General features: G+C 45.5%; 1 protein-coding gene across 1 annotated transcript; it reads right to left on the minus strand.

The window, feature by feature from the left end:
• Window positions 1–300: 300 nt before the first annotated feature.
• Window positions 301–10,246, minus strand: LOC123405970 (S-(+)-linalool synthase, chloroplastic-like). Its single transcript, XM_045099478.1, has 7 exons — window positions 9,916–10,246; window positions 3,177–3,402; window positions 2,562–2,934; window positions 2,149–2,367; window positions 1,655–1,793; window positions 919–1,158; window positions 301–759 (listed from the first exon to the last, which is right to left on the minus strand). Exons 1-7 carry the CDS (start codon window positions 10,099–10,101, stop codon window positions 487–489), a joined length of 1,656 nt encoding a protein of 551 aa, XP_044955413.1. The 5' UTR covers window positions 10,102–10,246; the 3' UTR covers window positions 301–486.
• Window positions 10,247–23,020: the final 12,774 nt, after the last annotated feature.

Genomic DNA, 23,020 nt, shown 5'->3' on the forward strand with positions numbered 1-23,020 from the left:
GGTTTTATTTCACTTGTCTATGCATGGCCCCGTTTGTAAAATGGGAAATAGCAAAACCCCGTTTGCAAAGAGTCTTTTGCTTTGCCCTTATTAGATTGGTGCCCTTGTAGAGTTCTTGAACCATTTCCTTCATATGTACACATAGCATTGCTGTAGCTAAATTTAAGCCACGTATTACACCATAACAATATTCACATCGTCATAAAGCTGCACCACACAACACTATTTTCATACATTTACAATTTCATATACAAAATATTCAATAGGGCTCAATTCCCATAAATTCATATGCATCTTATGACACATCACAACACAGTATGGCCTTGCTGGCGGTTCAGAACTTTTCCAGGTATATTTATCGTCTTTACACTTGAAAAACATATGCTAATGATGCAGGATGCTAGACAAGATCCTACATGACAACCTTACAGAAAAATGATGCACTACATTTATAAGACTTATATACAATGTGCTAGAATACATGATTTACAAGAGCAACATCCTGGTGTAATCCTCAAGGATGGGAAGTTTCTGCTCATCGTCGTAGCTATACATGACGCGCACCATCCTCGCAAAGTTTAGTGATGCCGCGATGAAGCTATGCGATAATGTCGACTTTATCCCAGAGAAACATTCCTTATTTAGACACTCCCATTCACCAGCAATCATCTCCAGCATGTGCTCATCGGCATCACCATGAGGATTTTCTCTCTGGTATAACTCTCTATATGATCCGTCTAGTCCTTCTTGTGATTCATCCTGCATTAGACGAAGAATAAAAGTGTCGGGTCATGCCTAATTTGGTCAATGTCGACGTGGATGCACATCCACTAGGATATGAACTGAATGATTTTACGTAAACTAAATTATTAGGTTAATCCTAATATGTTATTTGATAACATTCTTTTGTTTTCTAACCTTTGCACTACCCAAGTCGTCCCAGAGCCTCATGATCTTTGCAGGGCAGGAGATGACCGGATGAATGTTGTCTTTGTTTCCCTCTGTCAAATCATGCCCCAACATGAAGAAAATATGTAGGAGAACAAGTGGTGCTCCTGAAGTGATGATTCCGTTTCTTAGGTAGTCATCGGATGTAGGGACACGATTAGTAGATAACCACTTTCCCTCGATCATGAATCCATCAAACAAAGTTGCCCACTGTAAGAAGAAAAAGGCAGGAAGATAAGATTAATTCTTAAGTGTTATTTTATCATCTATTAGTTTTGTACATACAACTAGGTAATTTCTCGTGCATTGCAATAGGGGCTCACATATTTTGTATGTAATCACCATGGTTTACCAGCCATTTTAGTGTTAGTGTGATTAGGTACCAAAAATGCACTTTAAATAATTGTATCAATTCTTATTACTTACTGTCTTACCAAATAAAATAATATGAATTTTTGGTAAGCAAATAAATCATGGGTCAGTTGACATTATTCATGGAAAGTCGGTCGAGAAAAACAGAAACCGGAAAAGGAGCAGGTGGTGTGGGGAGGGAGAGGACGGTCAAAAGAAAGGAACAACAAATAATCATACATAGGATAAGATACTCCAAATTGTACAACACACTTAAATATTTTAGCTGGTACTGTTTAGTTTCTTAGGAAAATGGAACTAAAGAGAACTGCAGAAATAGTCTTAGTGCACATACAGCTTTCTTGAGATGATTGATAGGGTTCGCTCCATGCTCTTTTCTTGCCATATCGGCAATATCATTTGTAATGGTGTAAAGAGCCTTGTAACATGATATCATGTAGTTAGGAAGTGAGTCAGCAGCTGCAAGATCCCACCTGTCAAAATGTGCAATCTGTGTGTTAAACTTCTATAACGACATTTTTTACATCATGTATAGGGTCTTAACTAATTCTAGTAGTTAAAACCTTATACACGGGCTACGATGGTAGTGTGCACTGGTTTGTATGAATACACAATAAGTAATTATAAAAATATAAAATATATGAAAATATTTATCTTAAAGGCACAATGTTTATTTCACACCAATCTTAAAACATCTTCATGTATTATAGCTCAAAGTTAAAGAAGTTTGAATATGCGAATTGACATATTAAATACGCTATTTAATTATGAAGAAATGCAACTATATTTCTTTAGTAAAAATTATCAATCTTATTCATGAATGCTCACGTTTTGACAGCTTCATTAAAGAGGGAGAGCTCCTCTTGTGTGGCGACAAGATCAAAGATGTCATCCACAATGTAGACTATGGATATTATCTTTGTGACCTCGATCCGATATCTAGAGAAGGAGAAATCCTCTAGGAGAGTCATGGGCCACATGTACCATTTAAGAACTTGGTCCCTTGCAGCCGGTACATCTTGAGCCAATCCCAGATCCATCCACCATCTGTGTGAAAGGGAGATTTTCATCTAGTAAAAACCACCACTCTTTCAATTACGGGAATACATTATCAACCAAAAATACTAATTTATAAAATTTGGCCAAGAGTTCTAGTGTTTTTCTATTATCAAGAGGGTGGGCATATTTGCCACTTTTTACAAAATTAATCGTGGAAAGGTAGTAGTTTATTATGTTTATACCTCTGAACCTCTTGCATCTCCCTCTGATGCTGCAACTTCTTATTGTGAAACTCTGCACGTGCCAGATTCTCAATTGCCATGTTCCTAGTGGGCAAGTTCTGCAGGTAGCTTAGATGGTGCCTTGCCTTGTATTGCATCAGGCTCACATGATAGGGATGGTCTAGTGACCGCCTTACATATCTTGCAAGGTTTGGCTCCAAATACTTACATGCAAATCTAAGATGTTTGCTTGAGAATTCATTTGCCTTGTAGAGTGATGATTCTCCCATGTTGAGGTATGACATGTCTTGCAAGCTCAGCAGCCCTCTAATGTCTTTGCTGAGCCCAAGGTTGAAATCACCATCATCGTTTGCGAACTTCCGAAGAACATTGTCTGCGAAGCCATGGAGAAGGGCTCTTAGCCAGCGTCATACATCATGAGAAGAATACGTCTCAACCGAGGTGCTTGTACATTCCACAAGAAAACTCTTACATTTGTACTAGACTAGGCTACTCTGAATTTTTGTTTCAGAAAAATTATCGCGCAAAATTCATTTCATAGATCAATACTACACTCAAGCTTCCCAAACTTGTGTGTTTATCTGTCTTGATATGCTAAGCATGTATTTTACTGACCTGCCGAAACACAATATCCAGCTTCTCTCATCAACCGCAATGAAAGGGTTGCATCAAGCAGATCGTCACCATCGATGAGATCCGTACATGAGCCCACGATGGTGTCTATCTCGTCTTGGAAATAGTGGTCGATGCAGAGGCGCTTGAGGTGATCAACGGTTGTCAATAAGCCTCGTCGAGTCATTGGATGGTGATGCAACAATGCTTGAACATTCGTTAGGCTTTCCTGTTGTTGCACGCAAAGAAGCAAACTTCTTTTCAAACAGAACATAGTTTACGGTACTTACAATTATTGGACTCTCCATTAAATATACTTTTATGATAATTGTCGTCGTTTTCTCGGGACAGATGCCATGGGTGGCTTATCGAGAGTGGTTCAGGCCGAAGGACACCGGCGGGCTCCGGTAACGGAATTGGTACAAGCGGCGCGAGACACACGATGTACCCAGGTTCGGCATCCTTCGTGGGAGGTAACACCCCTAGTCTTGCCGGGATGGTTGATGAACCAAAGTGTTTACAGGTTGCTCCTTGAGTTGTTCGACGGAGGAGGAAGAAGGAGCAGCCCGCTCGTGTTCTACCTCTCCTGTGCGGAGATGATGTTGTGGGGGATGCCGTAGCGGACAGTGATGCCGTAGCGGACGAACCGGACGGCTGTTGGACCATCTAGCTTCTTGATGGGTCTCGCTTCGATCCACTTGGTGAACTTGTCGACGACCACGAAAAGGTGCGTCATGCCGCCTCGGGCCGTCTTTAATGGTCCCACCATATCGAGCCCGTAGACGGTGAAAGGCCACGAAAGGGGATGGTCTTGAAGCAGATGCCGGCACGTGGCTCTGCGTGCTGAAGCGTTGGCAGCCTTCGCACTTGTCGACCATGGCCGTTGCTTCCTCTAGGGCCGTGAGCCAGTAAAACCCATGTCGGAATGCCTTGGCCACCAGGGTTCTGGAGGCGGCGTGATGCCCGCACTCGCCCTGGTGGATGTCTTTGAGGATTTCTTGTCCCTTTTCTGATTCGACGTAGCGTTGGAACACGCCGGTCGTGCTGCGCCGAACCAGCTCGCGGTTGATGATGGCGTAGGCGGAAGATCGACGCTGGATCTGCCGCGCCTCAGCCTCGTCGGGTTGGAGCTCGCCTCATAGGAGGAAGGTGATGATGGGCTGGGCACATGTTGGGGCCAAGACACGAGCCGGCTCCGGCTCGGGTTGAGGACCAGGGGCAGCCATAGCCCTCGGGTTTGTCGTTGAAGTCCCTAAGACGGAGTCAGTCCCTGGGATTACGGTCGTAGACGACCCGCCGTCTACCTTCATGATGGTTGCGGGCTCAGAGCCGGGTGGGCTAGACGTTGGGTTCATCGCAGTCGGCGATGTTGGCGAAGCTGACAATGTTGATGTCGCACACGGAGCTGGTGGAGCCAGCGAAGGAGGCGGAGCTGATGGAGTCGGCGCGGTCTCCGGTCCCGTTGGGCCGGATGGGTCCACGGGTACGAAGATCGATGTCGACTCCGGAGACGGCTTGATTGACGGCTTGTGCAGCTGCTCGACGGAGACGCCGACCGGGAATGCTTGCCAAGTGGAGCCAATTTTTGCTAGCGCACCCGCCACCTCGTTGTCTGCTCGGAGGACATGGTGGAACTCGCGGCCCTCGAAGGAGCCAGTGAGTTGCTGCACAAGGAAGCGGTAGCTGGCCATGTTGGAGTCTCTAGCGTCCCATTCGCCAGAGACTTGCTGCACCATCAGATCGGAGTCGCCAAAGCAAAGGATTCATCGGATGTTGATTTCTTTGGCGAGCCGGAGGCCATGTGCGAGCGCCTCATACTCAGCAACGTCGTTGGAGGCGGCGAAGTGGATCTGGAGGGAGTACATGAGCAGGTCCCCTTTCGGGGACGATAGGATGATGCCGGCACCCAAGCCGGTCCGCATCTTGGAGCCGTTGAAGTGCATCCGCCAATGCGTGGAGTTGGGAGGCGGCGGGAGGAATTGGATCTCGGTCCAGTCAACAAGGAAGTCAGCCACCGCCTGGGACCTGATGGTGGTGCACGACTCGTATAGGATGTCGTGGTCGTCCATGGCAATGGACCACTTGGCGATCCAGCCTGTGGCATCCCGGTTGCCCAAGATCTCTGAATGTGGAGATGTACTCACCATCGTGATGGTGTGCTCCTCGAAGTATTGCTTTATCTTCTTGGCAGCGAAGTATATGCCGTAGCACATCTTCTGATAGTGGGTGTAGTTCTGCTTGGAAGTGGAGAGGACTTTGCTTAGACAGTAGACAGGACGCTGAACCGGAAACACCCTGCCCTCCTCCGGTCGCTCCACCACCAGGACTACGCTGACCACGCGGGTGGTCGCCGCGATGTACGCGAGCATCGGCTATTTCTCCGCTGGCGCGGCCAAGACGGGCGCATTGGAGAGGGCGTGCTTTAGGCCGCGGAAGGCCTCATCCGCCTGGTCGTTCCACTCGCACTTGGTGGTCTTTTTCATCAGTTGGTAGAGGAGAAGCGTCTTCTCCCCCAGTAGGTTGATGAACCGGCTGAGGGAGGCTAGGCAGCCGGCGAACTGCTGGACGTCATTGAGTCCAGTCGGCCAGGCCATACGCTCGATGGCCTTGATCTTCTCGAGGTTGGCTTCAATGTCGCGCACCGACACGAAGTAGCCCAGGAGACGGCCAGCCGGGACTTTGACGACGCACTTCTTCGGATTGAGCCGGATCTTGTACTCGCGCAGGTTGGATAAGGTCTCCCGCAAATAGTCGAGGAGATTGAAATGCTTCTTGGTTTTGATGACGATGTCGTCAACGTAGACGTGTACGTTCCTGCCAATCTGTGGCAGGAGGCATTTCTGCGTGCTTCACCGGAAGGTTGCGCGTGCATTCTTCAGGCTGAATGTCATGGGGGTGTAACAGTAGGCTCCAAAGGTGGTGACGAAGGAGGTCTTGAGCCGGTCGGCCGGATCCAACTTGATCTGATGGTAGCCGGAGTATGCGTCCAAGAAAGACAACAAATCGCAGCCGGCCGTGGAGTCGATCACTAGTTTTACCCGTGGCAGGGCGAGAGGGTTCTTTGGACATGCCTTGTTCAAGCTCGTGTAGTCAATACACATGCGCCATGGCTTGTTCTTCTTCAGTATCAGGACTAGGTTGGCTAGCCAGTCCGAGTGGAAAACCTCCATGATGCAGCCGGCTGCAAGCAGCCGGGCGATCTCTTCTCCTATGGCGCATCGCTTCTCTTCGGAGAAGTGGCGCAATGGTTGTTTGACCGGCTTCACATCCGAACGCACATGAAGCTTGTGCTCGGCGTACTTGTCCATGAGCGTAGCCAGCGTAGTCGGCTCGGAGCATATGAGCTTGTGCTTGAGGAGGGTGTTGTCTCGGTACCCCTCGATGAAGTACTAAATGGCCTGCACCTCATGGACTCCTTCGCAGGAGTTGCGCAGCTCAGTCTAGCGCGTGACAGAGTCGCGGAGGGCTCGTCCGGCTTTTGGACGCACATAGCCAGCTCGTGGGGGCGTCCAGGGCGCTTTTAGGTGCTCGTGACGTTGCGGACGAAGGCCTCTTTGAAGTCGACCAAGGTGTTGACGCTGCCGGCCGGCAGGCTGTTAAGCCAGGTCCGGGCCGACCCGGTCAACATGAGCGGCACGTAGAGGATGGCTACGTGCTTGTTCCCCGTGGCGATGCCGACTGCAGTGGTGTAGTCGATCATCTAGTCCTGTGGCTTGGTGGTGTCGTTGTACTTTGGAGTGTCGTGAGGGAGTGTGAAGCCAGCTGGAAACGGCTCTCCGCGGATCCGGGGGCCAAAGCATGCCGGACCGATAGGGCCCTCCTCTTCCTGGAGGGCCGACTGCGCCAGCCGGTCGAGGCGGATGCAGTCGTCATTCTCATTGCGAGGGACATGCGGTCAGATCCGGGCTGCGAATTCCGGCCGAAAGGCAGGCAAGGGTGAGTCAGCCAGCTCCCGCCGCGGGGGTGGAGTAGGGCCTTGAGGCGGCCGTTCGGCTCCTCCGTCCGGCTCGTGGAGCCGGCTCGAGTCTGTCGGTAGCTCGTTTTGGCGCTGAGTGCGTCGGCCGCGGGTCCCGTCGGTCTTCTGGCCAGAGCGGCAGGGGATGTGGAATGCTTGGTCGGCTGGCGGCCGCTAGGTGCCCCCGGGTCCTCTTACTCATAACGAGGGGATAGGAAAAGGCATGGTCTGGTTCGAGGCAACCTTATTGCTCGTTGGCAGTGGCAAGCAGCTCCTGAACGTGCTTCTCCTGTCGTGCACGCTCATCGCCCTCCATGGTGGCCATCTCCTCATGGGCCACCTGGGTGGCCTGAATGTTGGTTGCGGGAGTGTCGTAGACGGGCAGCTTGCCGCCGAGGATGTCGGTGACAACGTGGCCACGGTAACCAATCTCACCACGCCGCCTGGGACCGTTGCCAGCCAGATTGAAGCCGTAAGTGGAGTTGTACTCGCGTTGCGTGGCCTCCATCCGGCGCTTGGCGACCGCAAGGTTGGTCCCCTCTGCAAACAGCTGTTTGCGAGCTTCGTCCAGCTCGGCCGTGGTGTCGGGCGGGTTCGTGGATAGTGCGATGGGGGTTCTCAGCCCCCGCAGAGAGGCGTGGAGAGGGTCGGACGGACCCGGACGAGCCGCATCGGCGTCTGCCACGGCCCTGACATGGCCTGAGCTAGTGCTGGAGCCGGCGACCATCACTTCCTCCATACTCGTGGCGCATCTCATCAAGTACCTCGCTAGGTTAGTCGTCGGACTCCGGCGCGTCGTCGTGGCGCATCTCATTGAAGAGCACGCAAAGAGCGTCAACGTCGAGGGCGGCGTCGCCGCGGCGCAGCTCGACAATGGGGCCTGCGGTGGAGCCTGCGAGGTAGGCAGAGCCAACGGCCAGCCTCGCGGAAACTTCCGCGGAGGAGAGCTCCACGGGCGTGCTGATCAGTCTGGATGCGAGGCGTCCGACGGAGCTGGCGAGGGGCCCCGCCCGGAGCATAACTCCGGTCGGCGCCGCGGACGGCCCCGTGGTGGGTGCGAACTATGGTTGTTTTCTCGGGACAGATGCCATGGGGTGGCTTATCGAGAGTGGTTGGCGCCGAAGGACATCGGCGGACTCCGGTAACAGGATTGGTACAAGCGGCGCGAGACACACGATGTACCCAGGTTCGGGGCCCTCCATGGGAGGTAACACCCCTAGTACTACCGGGATGATTGATGAACCAAAGTGTTTACAGGTGGCTCCTTGAGCTGTTCGACGGAGGAGGAAGAAGGAGCAGTCGGCTCGTATTCTACCTCTCATGTGTGTGTGTGAGTTCGTGCGTGGGATGGGCTGACCCTCTGCATGGAGAAGGACTAGGGGGATTTATAGGGACCCCCCCGACGTACAATAATGATATAAGGTACATAGGGCGGACCTGGCTGGAAGCCCCTCAGGCCGGCCAGAGGGCCCCATGACTTAGCAATCTTGTCGCCTGCGGGGCCCGCCGGTTGGAGGGTCCCGTCGGATGCTGGGGCCCGCCGGCTGGCCGATGGGATTGGAGCATGCCCGTCCGGCACGGCTCGTGCGACACTATGGCCGTCATCGGTGCGGGACCCGGCGTGGTCAGCGGTACGGCCGGGTCCACTGTAGCCACGCCGGGGCAGGTAATGGAGTGGGTGGAGGCATGCCGGCATTGTGCGAGGGCGACCGCAGCAGCGGACGTTGGTCAGCAGTACTGCCGCCTCCACTGTAGCCACGAGCTCCCCACTCCGCAGTACCAGTGTTGAGCCAACCTGTCCTCAGTCGTGGGCACCGGTCGCATCAGTCATGTTGATGTGACAGGTGATCACCATTCGGCTGGCGGGTGGCCATCGAGCCGGATGGCGATTCGTCTAGTCCTAGCCGCCGCGGGTCGCGCATTTGGCCAGGAGGAGCGGAGCCGACACGGCCCCGCATCCGGCCAAGAGGAGCCGACGTGCGAGAAAGCATCCGTCCCGTGCCTTGTTTGAAGGCGACGGAGTAGGCTTGATGTGCCTACCCCGAGGTTATCCTCCGTCAATAATGTATGTTTATATTTTGGATATGGTTAGGTCTCAGTCGACTGACACTTTAACTAAGTGTCAATCAAGTAACACAGCATACACGAAATAAGAAGAAAAGTTGATAAGATAATTTTGTACGGATCTGGATGCAAAATCAAAGGGATATAGCATCGACTGAGACATAATGAAGTCTCAGTCGACTGACACTTTCCAAAACTATTATATTCTATCAACATCTTCAAAAACAATAACAAGAGGTAAGGATCCAGAAATTTTCTCATTCAAAAAGAGATATCATTATCAACCACAAAAAAGAGATATCATTATCAACCACAAAAAAGAGATATTAATAATTTATGAATGAAATACACATTTTCTTTATCTCCTCCGTTCTGAGTAGACACAACATCCTAAAATGACTTGTAAACTGAGGATATAGAAAAGGAGGTGGTGGGATAGCCAAGGTTCAAGCCTCCCTTCTATTCCCTCCGTAAACTAATATAAAAGCCTTCAGAACACTAATTTAGTAATCTAAACACTTATAATAATTTACTGAGGGAGTATTTACTAACTAGTTTCTCCTACGACTAAGTATCCTTTTTTCTCTTTCCGTGGAATGTGACTTTTATGACAACAGCCTGGTGAGATTCAAGGAGCTAGGTTCAACATTAGCTCTGATAGGTATGAAATCGATGCCTGGTGTAACTCAAAAAATGCATGAACCGGCCACTATACATACACACCTGGAAGTTAAAATCATCGGACAGCTCATCGGACGCAGGTTCCCGCCCAGGACATATCACCGTCAAAGGGCGGAAGAAGCCACGGTTGCGGCCGCTCCAGCCACCATTTCCAGCTACCGGTGAAGCCGAATATTGGAGCACTGGCTCGACGGAGGAGAAGGAGAAGAATGCATGCGTAGCAGCCATCGGCTTCTGAATTAATGGTGGCTGGCTAGCTAAAGTGTGCCGTGTTACAGATCGGCTAAGTAGGCTAGTTAACTTGCTAACTATGCCTGCATGATATGAGATGAACAAGCTGCTACCGCTCTGCCTTTGGATGGATGGAGGATATGAGCAATGCATACATGGCCTCCGGATTTATAGGGAGAGGAGAGGAGAGGAGAGGAGCTGCGTGGATCCATCCTCCACCGAGGAGTGGACTGTGTGCACGAGGTGAGTTGTGTGCAAAATTCACTAAACGTGCACGACTGTAGCATATAGTGAGCGTGTCACGTCGTGCATGCACCAACCATGTTTTTTTAGAGTAACACATGGAGGGCCTTCGGGTTCCATTCAAAATGAAACTTCATTTGCTATTTTTCATTCATTTAATCATTTTTTTAGCTAGATAATTCTAAAATTAAAAAGTATTACAGATGAGCACTGAAAAGGTTGAAACTTGGCATGTTATCATAATTTTACCAACATAGCATGTGCTAAAAAGTTGAGAGGATTATGACAAAAATTGGAAACACTTCGTGTACAAACTGGACAATCTTTTTTGAAGTACGAAGGTTTCAGAGGAAAACTCATCTATCACAAAAGGTTAATTTTTTGAACATAGTTTAACTCCAGACTATTTGTAAGGTCAATATGCACTATTCAAAGCCACATCATTAATTTACAACTCTTTCCTAACTTCATTTGCTATTTTCATGCATTTAATATTTTTGAGCTAAATGACTCTGAAATTAAAAAGCACTACAGGTGAACTTTGAATAGGTTGAAACTTGGCATAGTAATATAATTTCACCCACACAACATGTGTTAAAAAATTGATAGGATTACGACAAAAACTGAATGCACTTCGTGCACAAACATTACAGAACATCATGAATAGAGAAAAGTAACCAAATTAATACCAGTTCTTCATCAAATATTATCACTGAAGAAATAAATACATAAAGTCCATACATATAGTCCTTATAGAACAACATACAACTCTCTAGAGAATCTAATTAAAACATACATTGAAAGTAACATACGACTATGTAAAATATTTAAATGCACCAACAAATGCTACCAAAATCGTAATTAAGGTAACGATTGATCCAACAACATAATGATACCAAGCCTCATTATCAATGGCATATTTCTAATTCTTTTAAACTTCAAACGCATTGCATTCATCTGAATCTTGTTTAGATCAACGACATCGGTAACATGCAACACCAATTTCATCTTCTCTTCTTCAACTCTTTTCAATTTATCTTTAAATAATGGTTTTATTTTTCAACTAGATTTAACCTCTCAACAAGAAGGTCAGTTGGAATTTCCGGTTCACATACATAAAGACATCTATGTCCAGTTGGTCGGCTATAATTGTCATAAACACTAAATCAAACAAATAGGTATAAAAGATAATATATCATATCGGAATCATAGACCGAACGAGAGACGACGTGGGCGGATACCAAAACCATGGTACTATGTAACAAAAAACAATAATAAACGTAAAAAATTTTATACATGTAGCTATATAAATCATACAAGTCAGATTTTTTTTCCTAAAAAAAGATAATTAAGAATAAGAGGCTCACCACGATGGTGCAGGCGATCGATGTGATCGGCACGGGCAATGGACCGGGGAGAGGATGAAGTTGAAATGAGCTAAACTAATAGTGACAGATTAGGATGAAGTTGTTATCCTTTTTAGAACACTTGGATAGTTGGTGCATCGGCAAACCTGGACAAATCTTGGGGGGAAATGGAGCTTGGAGGTCGAGCTTGAAGAGGGGGGAAAAATCTGAAGTGTGCCTCGGGGATTTCATCAAATACCTCATGTGCATAGGAGTTGAGAATACACTAGCACACACCTGCACACGGTGGCTGGCCAAAAATGTAAGGAGAAAGCGGGCAGGGACGAGCATATATATATGCAATCTTTTAGTCCTAGTTGGTGTCCAAAACCGAGACTGAAGACAGCCATTTAGACCCGGTTTCAGACAAGAACCGAAACTAAAGGGGTTGTGACAGGAGCCAGACCCTGTACTCCCGGTTGGTGGTTGGAACTGGGACTAAAGGTCCTAGAAGAACCAAGACTGGTGCCCGCCGAGGCCCGACCGATGTCCTGGCCGTTAGAACAAACACTGATGCACGCATTAGTCCCGATTCGTAAGTCGACTAAAAATAATGTTTTTACCAGGACCAAAACCCTATTTTTTACTAGTGATATTGGACGGAACCGGGTTACATAGCGACCCCAAACGTGATAATGTTTTTACCAGGACCAAAATCCTATTTTTTACTAGTGATATTGGACGGAACCGGGTTACATAGCGACCCCAAACGTGATAATGCATATGCCTCCTCATTGAGCCGTCGATGGTTAGTTAGGCCGCAAAATGGGACCACTGGTTAGTTTCACCATGACTGAAAACTGAAATAGCTTTGGACGATTGCTCCGTATACCAGCTGTCTCCACAGCCCAGGATGGACGGATGGATGGTTTGCCAAGAACGAACGGCAATATCAGCCGCAGCAGGCTCACCACCGACACACTTGACGCCAAATTATATCGGTAGCAGCAACGTACGTGGTCAAGCTAAACCACACATATTCTTCACACATATCCAGCGATCACACCTAAGTGTTCTTCGTAAACAACACGATGGTCATATTCATGTATACGCTGTATTTTTATTTTATTTAGTATGCGCACATCCTTCCCCGCTGAGCCGGCTATTGATGTTTTCTCTCTTTTTTAACCGTCGAAAAAGAATGTGTGTGTGCAGCAGGATTCGAACCACACGCCCTTCGGAATAGCACAACCGCACTGACCAACTAGGCAACACAACCTCACATGCTACAAAAGTTTTTTTATTCTAATAAAGAAACTCCGAAAACGCTCTATTACCTGTCTGGTTTTCATTTTCCCTTCATTGTTCCATTTCTTTTTTTGGTTTCCTTTTGTTTTCTAAATGCTTTAGCTTTTTAAAACTCATAACATTTTTTTTCAAAAATGATGATTTTTTTCAAGTTCGTCATTTTTTCTTAGAAATAGGTGAGTTTTTTTCCCCAAAATTGATGATTTTTTTTAAATTCGTGAACTATTTCTCAAATAGGCGAACTTTTCTTGAAAGTTAATGAATTTATAAAATTGATGAACTGTTATCTGAAAAATTGATTAATTATTATTTAAACTATTATTTTGGTACTCTTAACTAATTTTCAATTTATTGAATAAGTTTCAAAAGAATAATAAAGATCAAAAAGGAGAAAATGAATTAATAAAAAAGAGAAGAAAACAAAATAAAAAATAAGTTAATTGATTTTTAAAAACGTTCATCGAATATAAAACAAATCACATACTAAAAAATTAATGGATTTGAGAACAAGTTCACGTGAGTTTTAGATAATCACAAAATTTGAAAAAATGCACGAATAATAAAAAAATACATTGATTCAGGAAAAAATCAAGAATTTGAAGAAAAGTTCATGGATTTGGTTTGCTCATGAATTTAAGAAAAGTTCAAGATATTCCTAAAATCATGATTTTTAAAATGAAAATAGGGTGAAAAAGAAATACTAAAGAAAAAAACTGTTACGCAAAATTTAAATGAAAATAGGAAAACCAATGCGTTATTTTATATAAGGGAAATATCATACTAGATCGAATTTTTCACATGTGCTAAGGTTGCCTGTTGGTAACTACCGTTGTCATGTTGGCAAGACGTCTCTGGTTCGAAGCATGGTTGGTGCATTTTCACCATGTACCTGCGCACCAACGCTCTGGCTTTGATTCAAGCCGAATTACACCTCCTTCTTTCCTCTCAATCTCACGGGGCTCGATCGCCAGGGAGGGCGATTCAACCTCAGTTCGTGATTGCCTCGGGATCGCTCGACCGGAGGTTCGCAAATCACGCTCGTCATCAGGGTTCAGCTGGGTGGCTAGTCATCACGCTAGATATCGATATTGATTTAGGCTTATATGTTACTAATTAAAATAAAATGCTAGTCCTTCCAACTCTATAGAAAAGCTTAAATTTTTGTTCGAAGTTAAATAATGCATGGTTTGACCATTTTCGTAGAAAAAATAACAAATACAATTCAAAATAACTAAAATATAAAAATATATTTTGTTATGTAGGTAATTATATTAATTTCAAAAAGCATAAGTCATGCTAGTTCTTGCTACACCTTGCACCCTCCGACTTCAAGAAAATTTACAGGCCTTCCTTTAATAGACAGATGGAGTAATTTTTAGGCTATTTGGTTTTTGTATTTCTAGATTTTTCATTTTAATTTTTTATATGGGGTATTCAGGATTCGTAGCTTTATTATAGCAGGATAAGTAGAGTATGAGCCCATCTAGATACCAGGCTTGTGGACATAGGCCCGTGCCTCGCTGGCCGTGCTCCGGTTGAATGCAAAGTTCTTGTTCTGCCCTTTGTACGAAAGGAAAGAAAACAGATAACTAGTGCATCTCCAGCATACCCTGTAATAAAGTAAACTGTAAAACTGAGATACAGATTAAAAAAAAAGTATTTTAACGGTTTATTTTAGCTACAGCCGACAAGAAACAGCAAAACAAAATGTAAAACGGGGATAAAGAGCTCCTTACTCCGGTCCGCCGACTTTCGCCCCTTCCTCCAGCCGGTCGTGCCGGCCATGCTCCGTCACCACATCGGCCACGCTCAGCCTCGCCGGCCACGCCTTGTCGCCTGTCGACACTGTTGAGCTCTATTGCCAGAAACCCCCGCCCAGCCGTGCCCTTTTGCCGGCAGTGCTGGGAGGATTCTGGCAGCCATTTTGAGGTAATGGGAGGCCACGGCGAGGTCGAGCTCGTCCAATTCAAACCGGTGGCGATCGATTGCGGCGTCCAACGACCTTTTTCGACGTGCGGTGATGAATTTCGGCGAGTTTAGAACGGATTTCGGCAAACTCCACGACAACGTGTTTGCTCCGACAAGGTTTGACCGATCTACGGGGCCTCCTCGGTTCGGTCTTCCAACCTTCAAATATAAGGGTTTCGGTTGTGGCTTTTCAATGTCCCTTAAAAAATTTATAGATTGAACAATTTTTACGGTTTCTGTTCTGAACACTTTTTTCAATCAAAATTGTAAAACATATTTTTTTTTTGAATTTGATCACTTATACGGGATCTGCTAAAGATGCTCTTAGCCTGTCCATACGAACGCCCAGCGCACGACGAGGTGGCGCGCGCCATGTCGCTTGCGGCTTACCTCCGCGCCATATGGGATCGCAAACAAAACTCCAACGTATGTATTACATGTTGAGTAAATAGGCAATTTTCCGAGTGTATTAATCCACGAGATAATAACTAGCATGGCATTGACTAAACTAATGACGTACTGATCTTGAACTAACCTAGCACATACTACACATATAGTTGATATATTTATGCATGCAAGTAGTACTGCTAGGATAAATACGAACATGAGGATAAACGAATCGTACCCTCCAATAGGCCAGTTGGCCCTAGCAGCAGCGTTGGCGTTGGCTGCGGCCGTAGCGGCAGCAGCATCCTTTGCCCTCTTCTTCTCAGCTTCAAGGGCGAGACGATCGACCTCGGATGGTGAAGACATGGCGATGACAAGGGCGACGCGGACGTAGACGAAGCACACGGACGGAGGCGAGCAGTCGCATGATGATCTGATTCTCGTGACAGCTAGGGTAGGCGTTAGCGGGCCGAACCCACGTCCGAGTCGGTAACAGCCCACGATCCGACGTCTCAGATCGTGCCGTGGCCGTTACGTATTCTCTATTCCCGACCGACAAAAATAAGTGCGTAGGTATGAGCTCGGCTCGGCTCATTCCCGCAACCCGCGTCGCGTCGGGGCGACGCGGGCGGCGGAGGAGGAGTGCGCGAGGGCACCTTCTCTTCTCACTCTCCAATAGCATGTGGAAAAGAGACCCTTATAAAGGGGTCAAACTTCTCCTACACTAGCGGGGTGGGACTAAACTTCCCATCACCACCTTGTCATGCCACCACCTACATGGGCCCTTGGGGATTTTTGAAATTCTCTTATGAGCCTAAGGCCCACTACTAATTTCAACATTACACGTCAAAAAAAAACTCCTACATATTAGAATCAGTCGAATGACTCGGTGACGTCGACCGCAAGGAGACTGTTTTTCATAAAACAGTACATATGCACACACCGACTCTTATGAACCCATGCACAACCACCCTATCCTTACAAACACCTGACATTTCTTTTTTAGATTAATAAATTGGCACAGACTACTTCGTAGTTGACAATAATGTCTCTTTCTACTAAGCGCACATCACCAAAAGGCTTAGAAATCTATGAAATTGCGAGCACCGATGTCAAGTTTAAGACTTCAATTGTGATGAATTAAGATATCACTGTTATGTTAACCATCCACGTGAAGACCTTGTCGCAAGGTGTGCTTGCACTTTATTCCTTGTATATTCGTATCTCTAACACCTTTGTACTTTGTACTTGCACGCTTTTGTCAACTATGTGAGCAAGGGCATCTTCAAACTTGACTAGCAAATGGCTTCGCGTCGGCAGATATGATGTCGGAGGAAACCATCTAGAGCTATTCACAAATTGATCAATATTTGTCCGGTTGGTAGGAGAGAGAGGAAACGGGACATCATGTGCTCAGAGAGAACAGAGAAGAAGTTCATGAGATGATTTTTATGGAAAAAGTCCAAAACAAATCTTAAATTTGTAGGCAAAAGATAAATCAAATCCTGAACTCCCAATCCCTGAAATCAGCACACTAAATTCTTTAATCCCGGTCTATTTTAAACCTTGAGAGGATAGCTGGTATTTGCTGAATTGGGACGGCCCATTAACGCAGTCGCTCGCGCGCACACTGCTATGGTTTTCTTTGATTTTTTCTTTTCTGATTTCTTTACACATGTCTAATTATTCTCAGTCCCCAATGTACATTTTAACACACTATTAAATATTTTTTCATAAAATTCAAATATTTTCAAATAAATTATGTACATTTTTAAACTAAATGTAAAAAAAACTGAACAAATGCTAGTATTTTTCCAAATACATGTTTTAAAATTTCTTAATGACAATATTTTTGTATAAAACTAAAAGAACACTATTTTACATGGTTCAACGTTTACAAATTTCTATACACTTTTTCCAAACACATGCCACATATGTTCTGTTAAGGGTATGCAACCTTTTTTTTGCAACATGCAAACATTGTTTTACATTGTACATACATTTTTTTTTGAAATTGTCACAAAAACATTTTTTGAAACTTGTAAACATTCTTGAAATGTTTCATTTTCTGAATCTACGAACCAGTTTTTTGAATCACACGAATATTATTATACATTGTATGAAAAATTTTGTGAATTGGCCCATACATTTTTTAATCCTCTGATATCTTTTATATGTCACAAAATATTTTCAGTATTCAGAAAAAGTTTATGTCAAAAAGTGTTCATACTTTAAAATTTTGTTCAGGTTTCAGCATATGTATATGTTTCAAGAAGTGTTTGATTTTTCAAAGTTTGTTCTGGTTTGAAAAACTGTGTATGTTTCAAACAGTGTTCACTTTTTCAAAGTTGGTGCTTTTTTAAAATATTCCAAATTTGCAATACTTGTTTGCCCCCTAAAAATGTTTTCAAAGATTTTACGTCGTGTGTTAATAAAACAACATTCGCTTCGTGTCTGCTGGGCCGGCCCAGTTGAATCTGCAGCCAACAATCCGAAACATTTATGGAAAACATTATTTACGAAATTCTAAAAATATTATTTAAAAAATGTGAACCGATTTTGAAAATCTGAATATTTTTCATAGCATGTGAAAAACTTTTGGAGTTTCGAATTTTTTTGTCAAATGTGATTTTTCATGAAATTGTGAACAATTTTTGTAAATATGAATAGAATTAAAGAATCCCAAACCTTTTTAAAGTACAAAGGACATAGAATTTGCGCCAAAAATATAAAATATAAATATTTTTAACTTCTGAACAATTTGAAAAATATGCGAACATTTCGAAACTTTTGAAATTCTTGTTGTTAGTGGGCTGGTCCAATTTCTGTCCGTGTGAGTAGCAGCCTAACAGGTTATCCCGATCGGGATTATGGTATTTCAGAATTCCAGTGTGCCAATCAGGTCTAGAGTTTAAACTAGACCAGGATTATAATTTCGGAGTGTCAATTTTAGGTATTCAAAGTTCAGGTTTTATTTAGCTTTCGTCTAGAATTTCAAGGTTTATTTTGAATTTTTTTTATTTTTATTGATGAATTGAATGTCCGAACACCCCCATAGCTCGTCACTTGTCAAAAACGGACATCCGGACCATCTCACCAACGGTCCGGATTCGACCACCCAAACATATACCGAAGCTCTAAGGACCTCCGGAGATGCCCTAAACGTATCCTTTCTGAAGACAGGTCCTTCCCTCAGTGGCGCTTAAATCAGCTCGAATATGGCTCCCACCGCAGGCAGTCTCCGGTATGGTTGGCCACCGAAGGAACTGCATCTTGAACCACATGCTGTCGAGAGTCCAGACAGGAATATAGCTGAGGTAGCGACTCTAGTTGTGGCCAAACAGTACTTGCCACACATACTACACGGCAATAGTTGCCTAGTCGGATGCTTCATGCATGACGACCATACATGTATATGTCACCATGCTTTTCGCGCACTGTTTGTCATGTCTGTATATGACGACGGCTATGGCAGGACATGCTAAACGCACGAGATCCACAAGTGGCCAGCTAGCTTAGCCATTAGCTAGAAAGTAGAGGCATCATTGGATGCCACGGACTACATTTGTAGATTCTCGGAAATATCACTCGGGGACCAACTAGCTAGTCACATCCGAGATATATATTTTAGATAGAAAACATTTATAAATAACGCGCCGGTTAAACCGTTCCGTCGGACGCCTCTGCACGCACCGCTGCTCGCGGGTCCATGTGGGTATTCGTCAGGCCCATAACAGCGAATTTTGTTGCAACCGTACTTTATTTTTTTGCTACTATGGGTCAAGTGTTTTGCTACATCCATCAAGCAGAAGCAGCAACCTCGTGATGACGGTGATTTTGTTGCAACCGTAATTGGTTTTTGTTAGTACCGGCAAACTTTTTTGCTACATCCATCAAGGCATAGCTGCGACCTCGCGACGGTGATTTGCTGCGACCGTAATTGATTTTTTCTACTACCGGCGAACTTTTCTTGCTGCAACTAGAAAAAAAGCGGAAGAGCTGCAAACAATACCTAAAAATGCTGCAATCAGTTACAAGATTGCTGCAATGCTGTTTTTAAAAAGCTTCAACAGGAAAAAACGGCATGCACAACTAGCTACAGCCACAGGCAATGATGTTTTTGCTGCAACCCGTTATAGACTTTTGCTATAATCGATGACACAAAATGCAACAATCAACGGCCATGCTCTGACCAACAAGGTTGTTTTTGCTGGAGCGTGTGAGGTCGATTTTGTTACAACCAAGGCATATTTTGTTGCAACCATTGTTGACATTTGCTACTATCGATCAAAATTGTTGTGACGAAGAAGGTCCAACTGATGCGCTAATCAGGAGCCTTTACGCACTAGATCGGACGCTAGGCAGTCGACCGGCCGAATGTTTTGGCTGGCGCGCCGACGCAAATCAGTCTCCTTTCAAAAAACTATGAAAGATTTTATTGTCTTCAACCTCACTTATTACATATTCAAGTTCATGTCACTTCTATTTTTTGAGAGTTAAGTTCATCTCACTACAATTATTGAACGAAGCCATATCATAGAAGTGTAACATTCACACTAAAAAAAGTGTGACATTCTACACTGATGAATTCTATTGTAAGCCATTTCTATAGTAAAAAGCCTAGTGGCATTGCAAGATCCAGTCCAGGCATAATTCCATTGTAAGCCATTTCTTGGGGCCAAGCTCTGTATGACCTTTGATCTAAAAACATTGTAGGATAGCCCACGATATTAGCTTACTGAGACCCAGTAGCAAACCTGCACAGACAGACGTTTTTTCCTGTCATCGGTTAAATCATTTTGCATAAGCGACTGAAGATACTTTCTAAAATCCTGGAATCGATACCCAAAATTAAGAGGCATGCTACGAAGAGGAGTAATAGTAAATGCAAAATAAACAATACACCAAACTACTCATGTCACGGGACAATCCCTGAAAAATACACGATGAATAGTTCTTGTTCAAAACCAAATGAATAACTCATATCCCCCAGACAGTTACATTTAGAGGAATTTCTTTAGTGTGAATAACCTCCAGAGAGAGAAAAATATAGGAATACTTTTATTTCAATAGAGAATTTAAGCCTCCAATATCCACAATATAATTGAGCATCAGACCTAGCTTCGTACATGTAATGCATAGAGAAGGCTTCAAAAGCACCAAGTTCCCAGGAAAAAGATACCACACTCCGGAGGGAGTATGCATGGTATCCGCCACCCTAAGCACAATTTCATGCCTATTAGTCAAAAATTTCCCCATTAGTGTTCATATATTGAAGGCAATCTGTTTACATAATTTGATGACCCATGATATTGCCCCCAATACAATATGATGGAATATAACATGGCATAACCGCCTAAAACATAATAAGTACAGGTTATTTGTTTCCATATATACTTCGTGATGTGAATGTCACCTGTTTTTAAATTCACGGGGGGTTGTAAATAACACCCCAAAATACATCAAGCTAATTGGAAGGCCAGATTGGAATTTTCCTTCATTTTATAATAGTATGATGTGGAGAGTGGATTTTCAGCTCCTGGGTGCCTAGGCACCTGTCGTGGGAATGATCGTGACAATAGTACCAGGGGTATGAACTAAGGAGCGAAGTCTAGCTAAGCGCAGTGGATACACTTGGATGTACGAGTTCAGGCCCCACTCGGAAGTGGTAACAAGCCTACGTATCGAGCCGTCAGGCTGATGATTTCCTATTGGGGTATGATGTTACAGAATGCTTAACCCCTGAGCAGGAGCCTGAGAGTGACTTATATAGAGTGCGTCACGACCGGCCGAGCTTGATTACAAGGGCAATTAATGCTAATAACTACGGAAGTTACTAGAAACGACATCTATAACTCTAGCGTTACTGGTAACGCGGGCCTTCACTGCACTTCATGTGTTAGTTTAAGTCCTTAGCCATTGCAGCCTCTTCTTGTCCTCGCCCTGCTGTGGACCGAGTGCCGGAGGTCGTCCGACTGGCGCAAGGCGATCCGAGTGACCTCATGTAACCGAGTGAGGACGCTGTTACCGAGTGAGATGAGACTACATCGGTGACTTGTAGGACAATGATGTTCGTATGGGGCCTTAGGTGGACCTAGAGAAATAGGTCCGTAAGCCTACCCCTAATGTATAACCCCGTTAGTAGCCCCCGAATCAGTAGAGGTTTTTTTGGCCGAGTGAATGACTCCCTTTGGTAACCTTGGCGTCTCGGGGACACACAGGTTGCCGCTAGAGGCTGTGTCATTTGAACTCTTAGATAACCACTACGGATTCAATGCCATAGAATTCCGAATGCTCGAACATGATGGTATGTTTGCATTAGGTAGGGATCGAATATCTTTTGGAAATATAAATTCAATGGTTTGGATGATTGTGGGCTCAGAGCTCCAAATGTCCAATCGGGGACATTGGACGGATCCCACTTGTAGTAAGGCAGGGGTGATCTGGTCGCCTTCTTATGTTACTCGAGTGATTGGGGTCACGCGGAGGGACAAACAGAAAGAACGCTCGGTTCACCTCTTCACACGCCGATGACGTGGAGTCCATTCGGGTCGCGAGGGAGAACGGTTTCTCCGTGGTTTTTGAATGGGAGGAGCGCGCGAGGGCGATGGAAGCAGAGGCGACGTGGTCAGTGGAGGTAGTGGAGCAGCGCCCCGATTTCCACGCGTGTGATGTCGCCCATCTCCGCCTCCAAACCTTGCTGCCGAAACCTAGAACTGCTCACCGTCCCCAATGACTCCCCGCATCCTCTCCTCCGCCATGCGACATGGTGAAGGGAGCAACGGCGAAGACCGAGCGGATCAAGAGGGGCTCACGGGGGTCATCCTTGAGTGCCTGAGCGCCCCTGCCAGGCTGTATCCAGGGCGACTAGCTGTCGTCCCGGGTCTCATGGGGCGTCTGCAGGAGCTGGAGAGCGAGGGCTTCATCGCTCCGGGGAGCTGGCGGCTGCCTGATACGTCTCCAACGTATCTATAATTTTTTATGGTTCCATGCTATTATCTTGTCAAACTTTGGATGTTTTGTATGCCTTTTATATGTTTTTTGGGACTAACTTATTAACTCAGTGCCAAGTGTCAGTTCCTTTTTTTTTTCCGTGTTTTTGACCCTTTTCAGAGGAGGATTTTAAACGGTGTCCAAACGGAATAAAACTTCCGAAAAGATTTTTTCCGAAACAGAAGATACGCGCGAGACTTGAGAACCAAGGGAGGGGCCAGCAGGGGACCCCACAAGCCCCCGAGGCACGGCCAGGGTGGGCCCGCGCCTAGCAGGCTTGTGGGCCCCCCGTGGCACGTCTGTCCTACCTCTTCCGCCTATAAATCCAGAAAAATTCCAAAACTGCGCGAGAGATCCACGAAAATACTTTTCCGCCGCCGCAAGCTTCTGTCTCTGCAAGATCCCATCTGGGGCATGTTCTGGTGCCCTGCCGGAGGGGGGATTCGGATACGGAGGGCTTCTTCATCAACACCATGACCTCTCCGATGATGCGTGAGTAGTTCACCATAGACCTTCGGGTCCATAGCTAGTAGCTAGATGGCTTCTTCTCTCTCTTGGATCTTCAATACAAATTTCTCCATGATCTTCATGGAGATCTATCCGATGTAATCTTCTTTTGCGGTGTGTTTGTCGAGATCCGATGAATTGTGGATTTATGATCAGATTATCTA

This window comes from Hordeum vulgare, chromosome 6H (genome assembly GCF_904849725.1).
Source record: "Hordeum vulgare subsp. vulgare chromosome 6H, MorexV3_pseudomolecules_assembly, whole genome shotgun sequence".
Classification (NCBI taxonomy): domain Eukaryota; kingdom Viridiplantae; phylum Streptophyta; class Magnoliopsida; order Poales; family Poaceae; genus Hordeum; species Hordeum vulgare.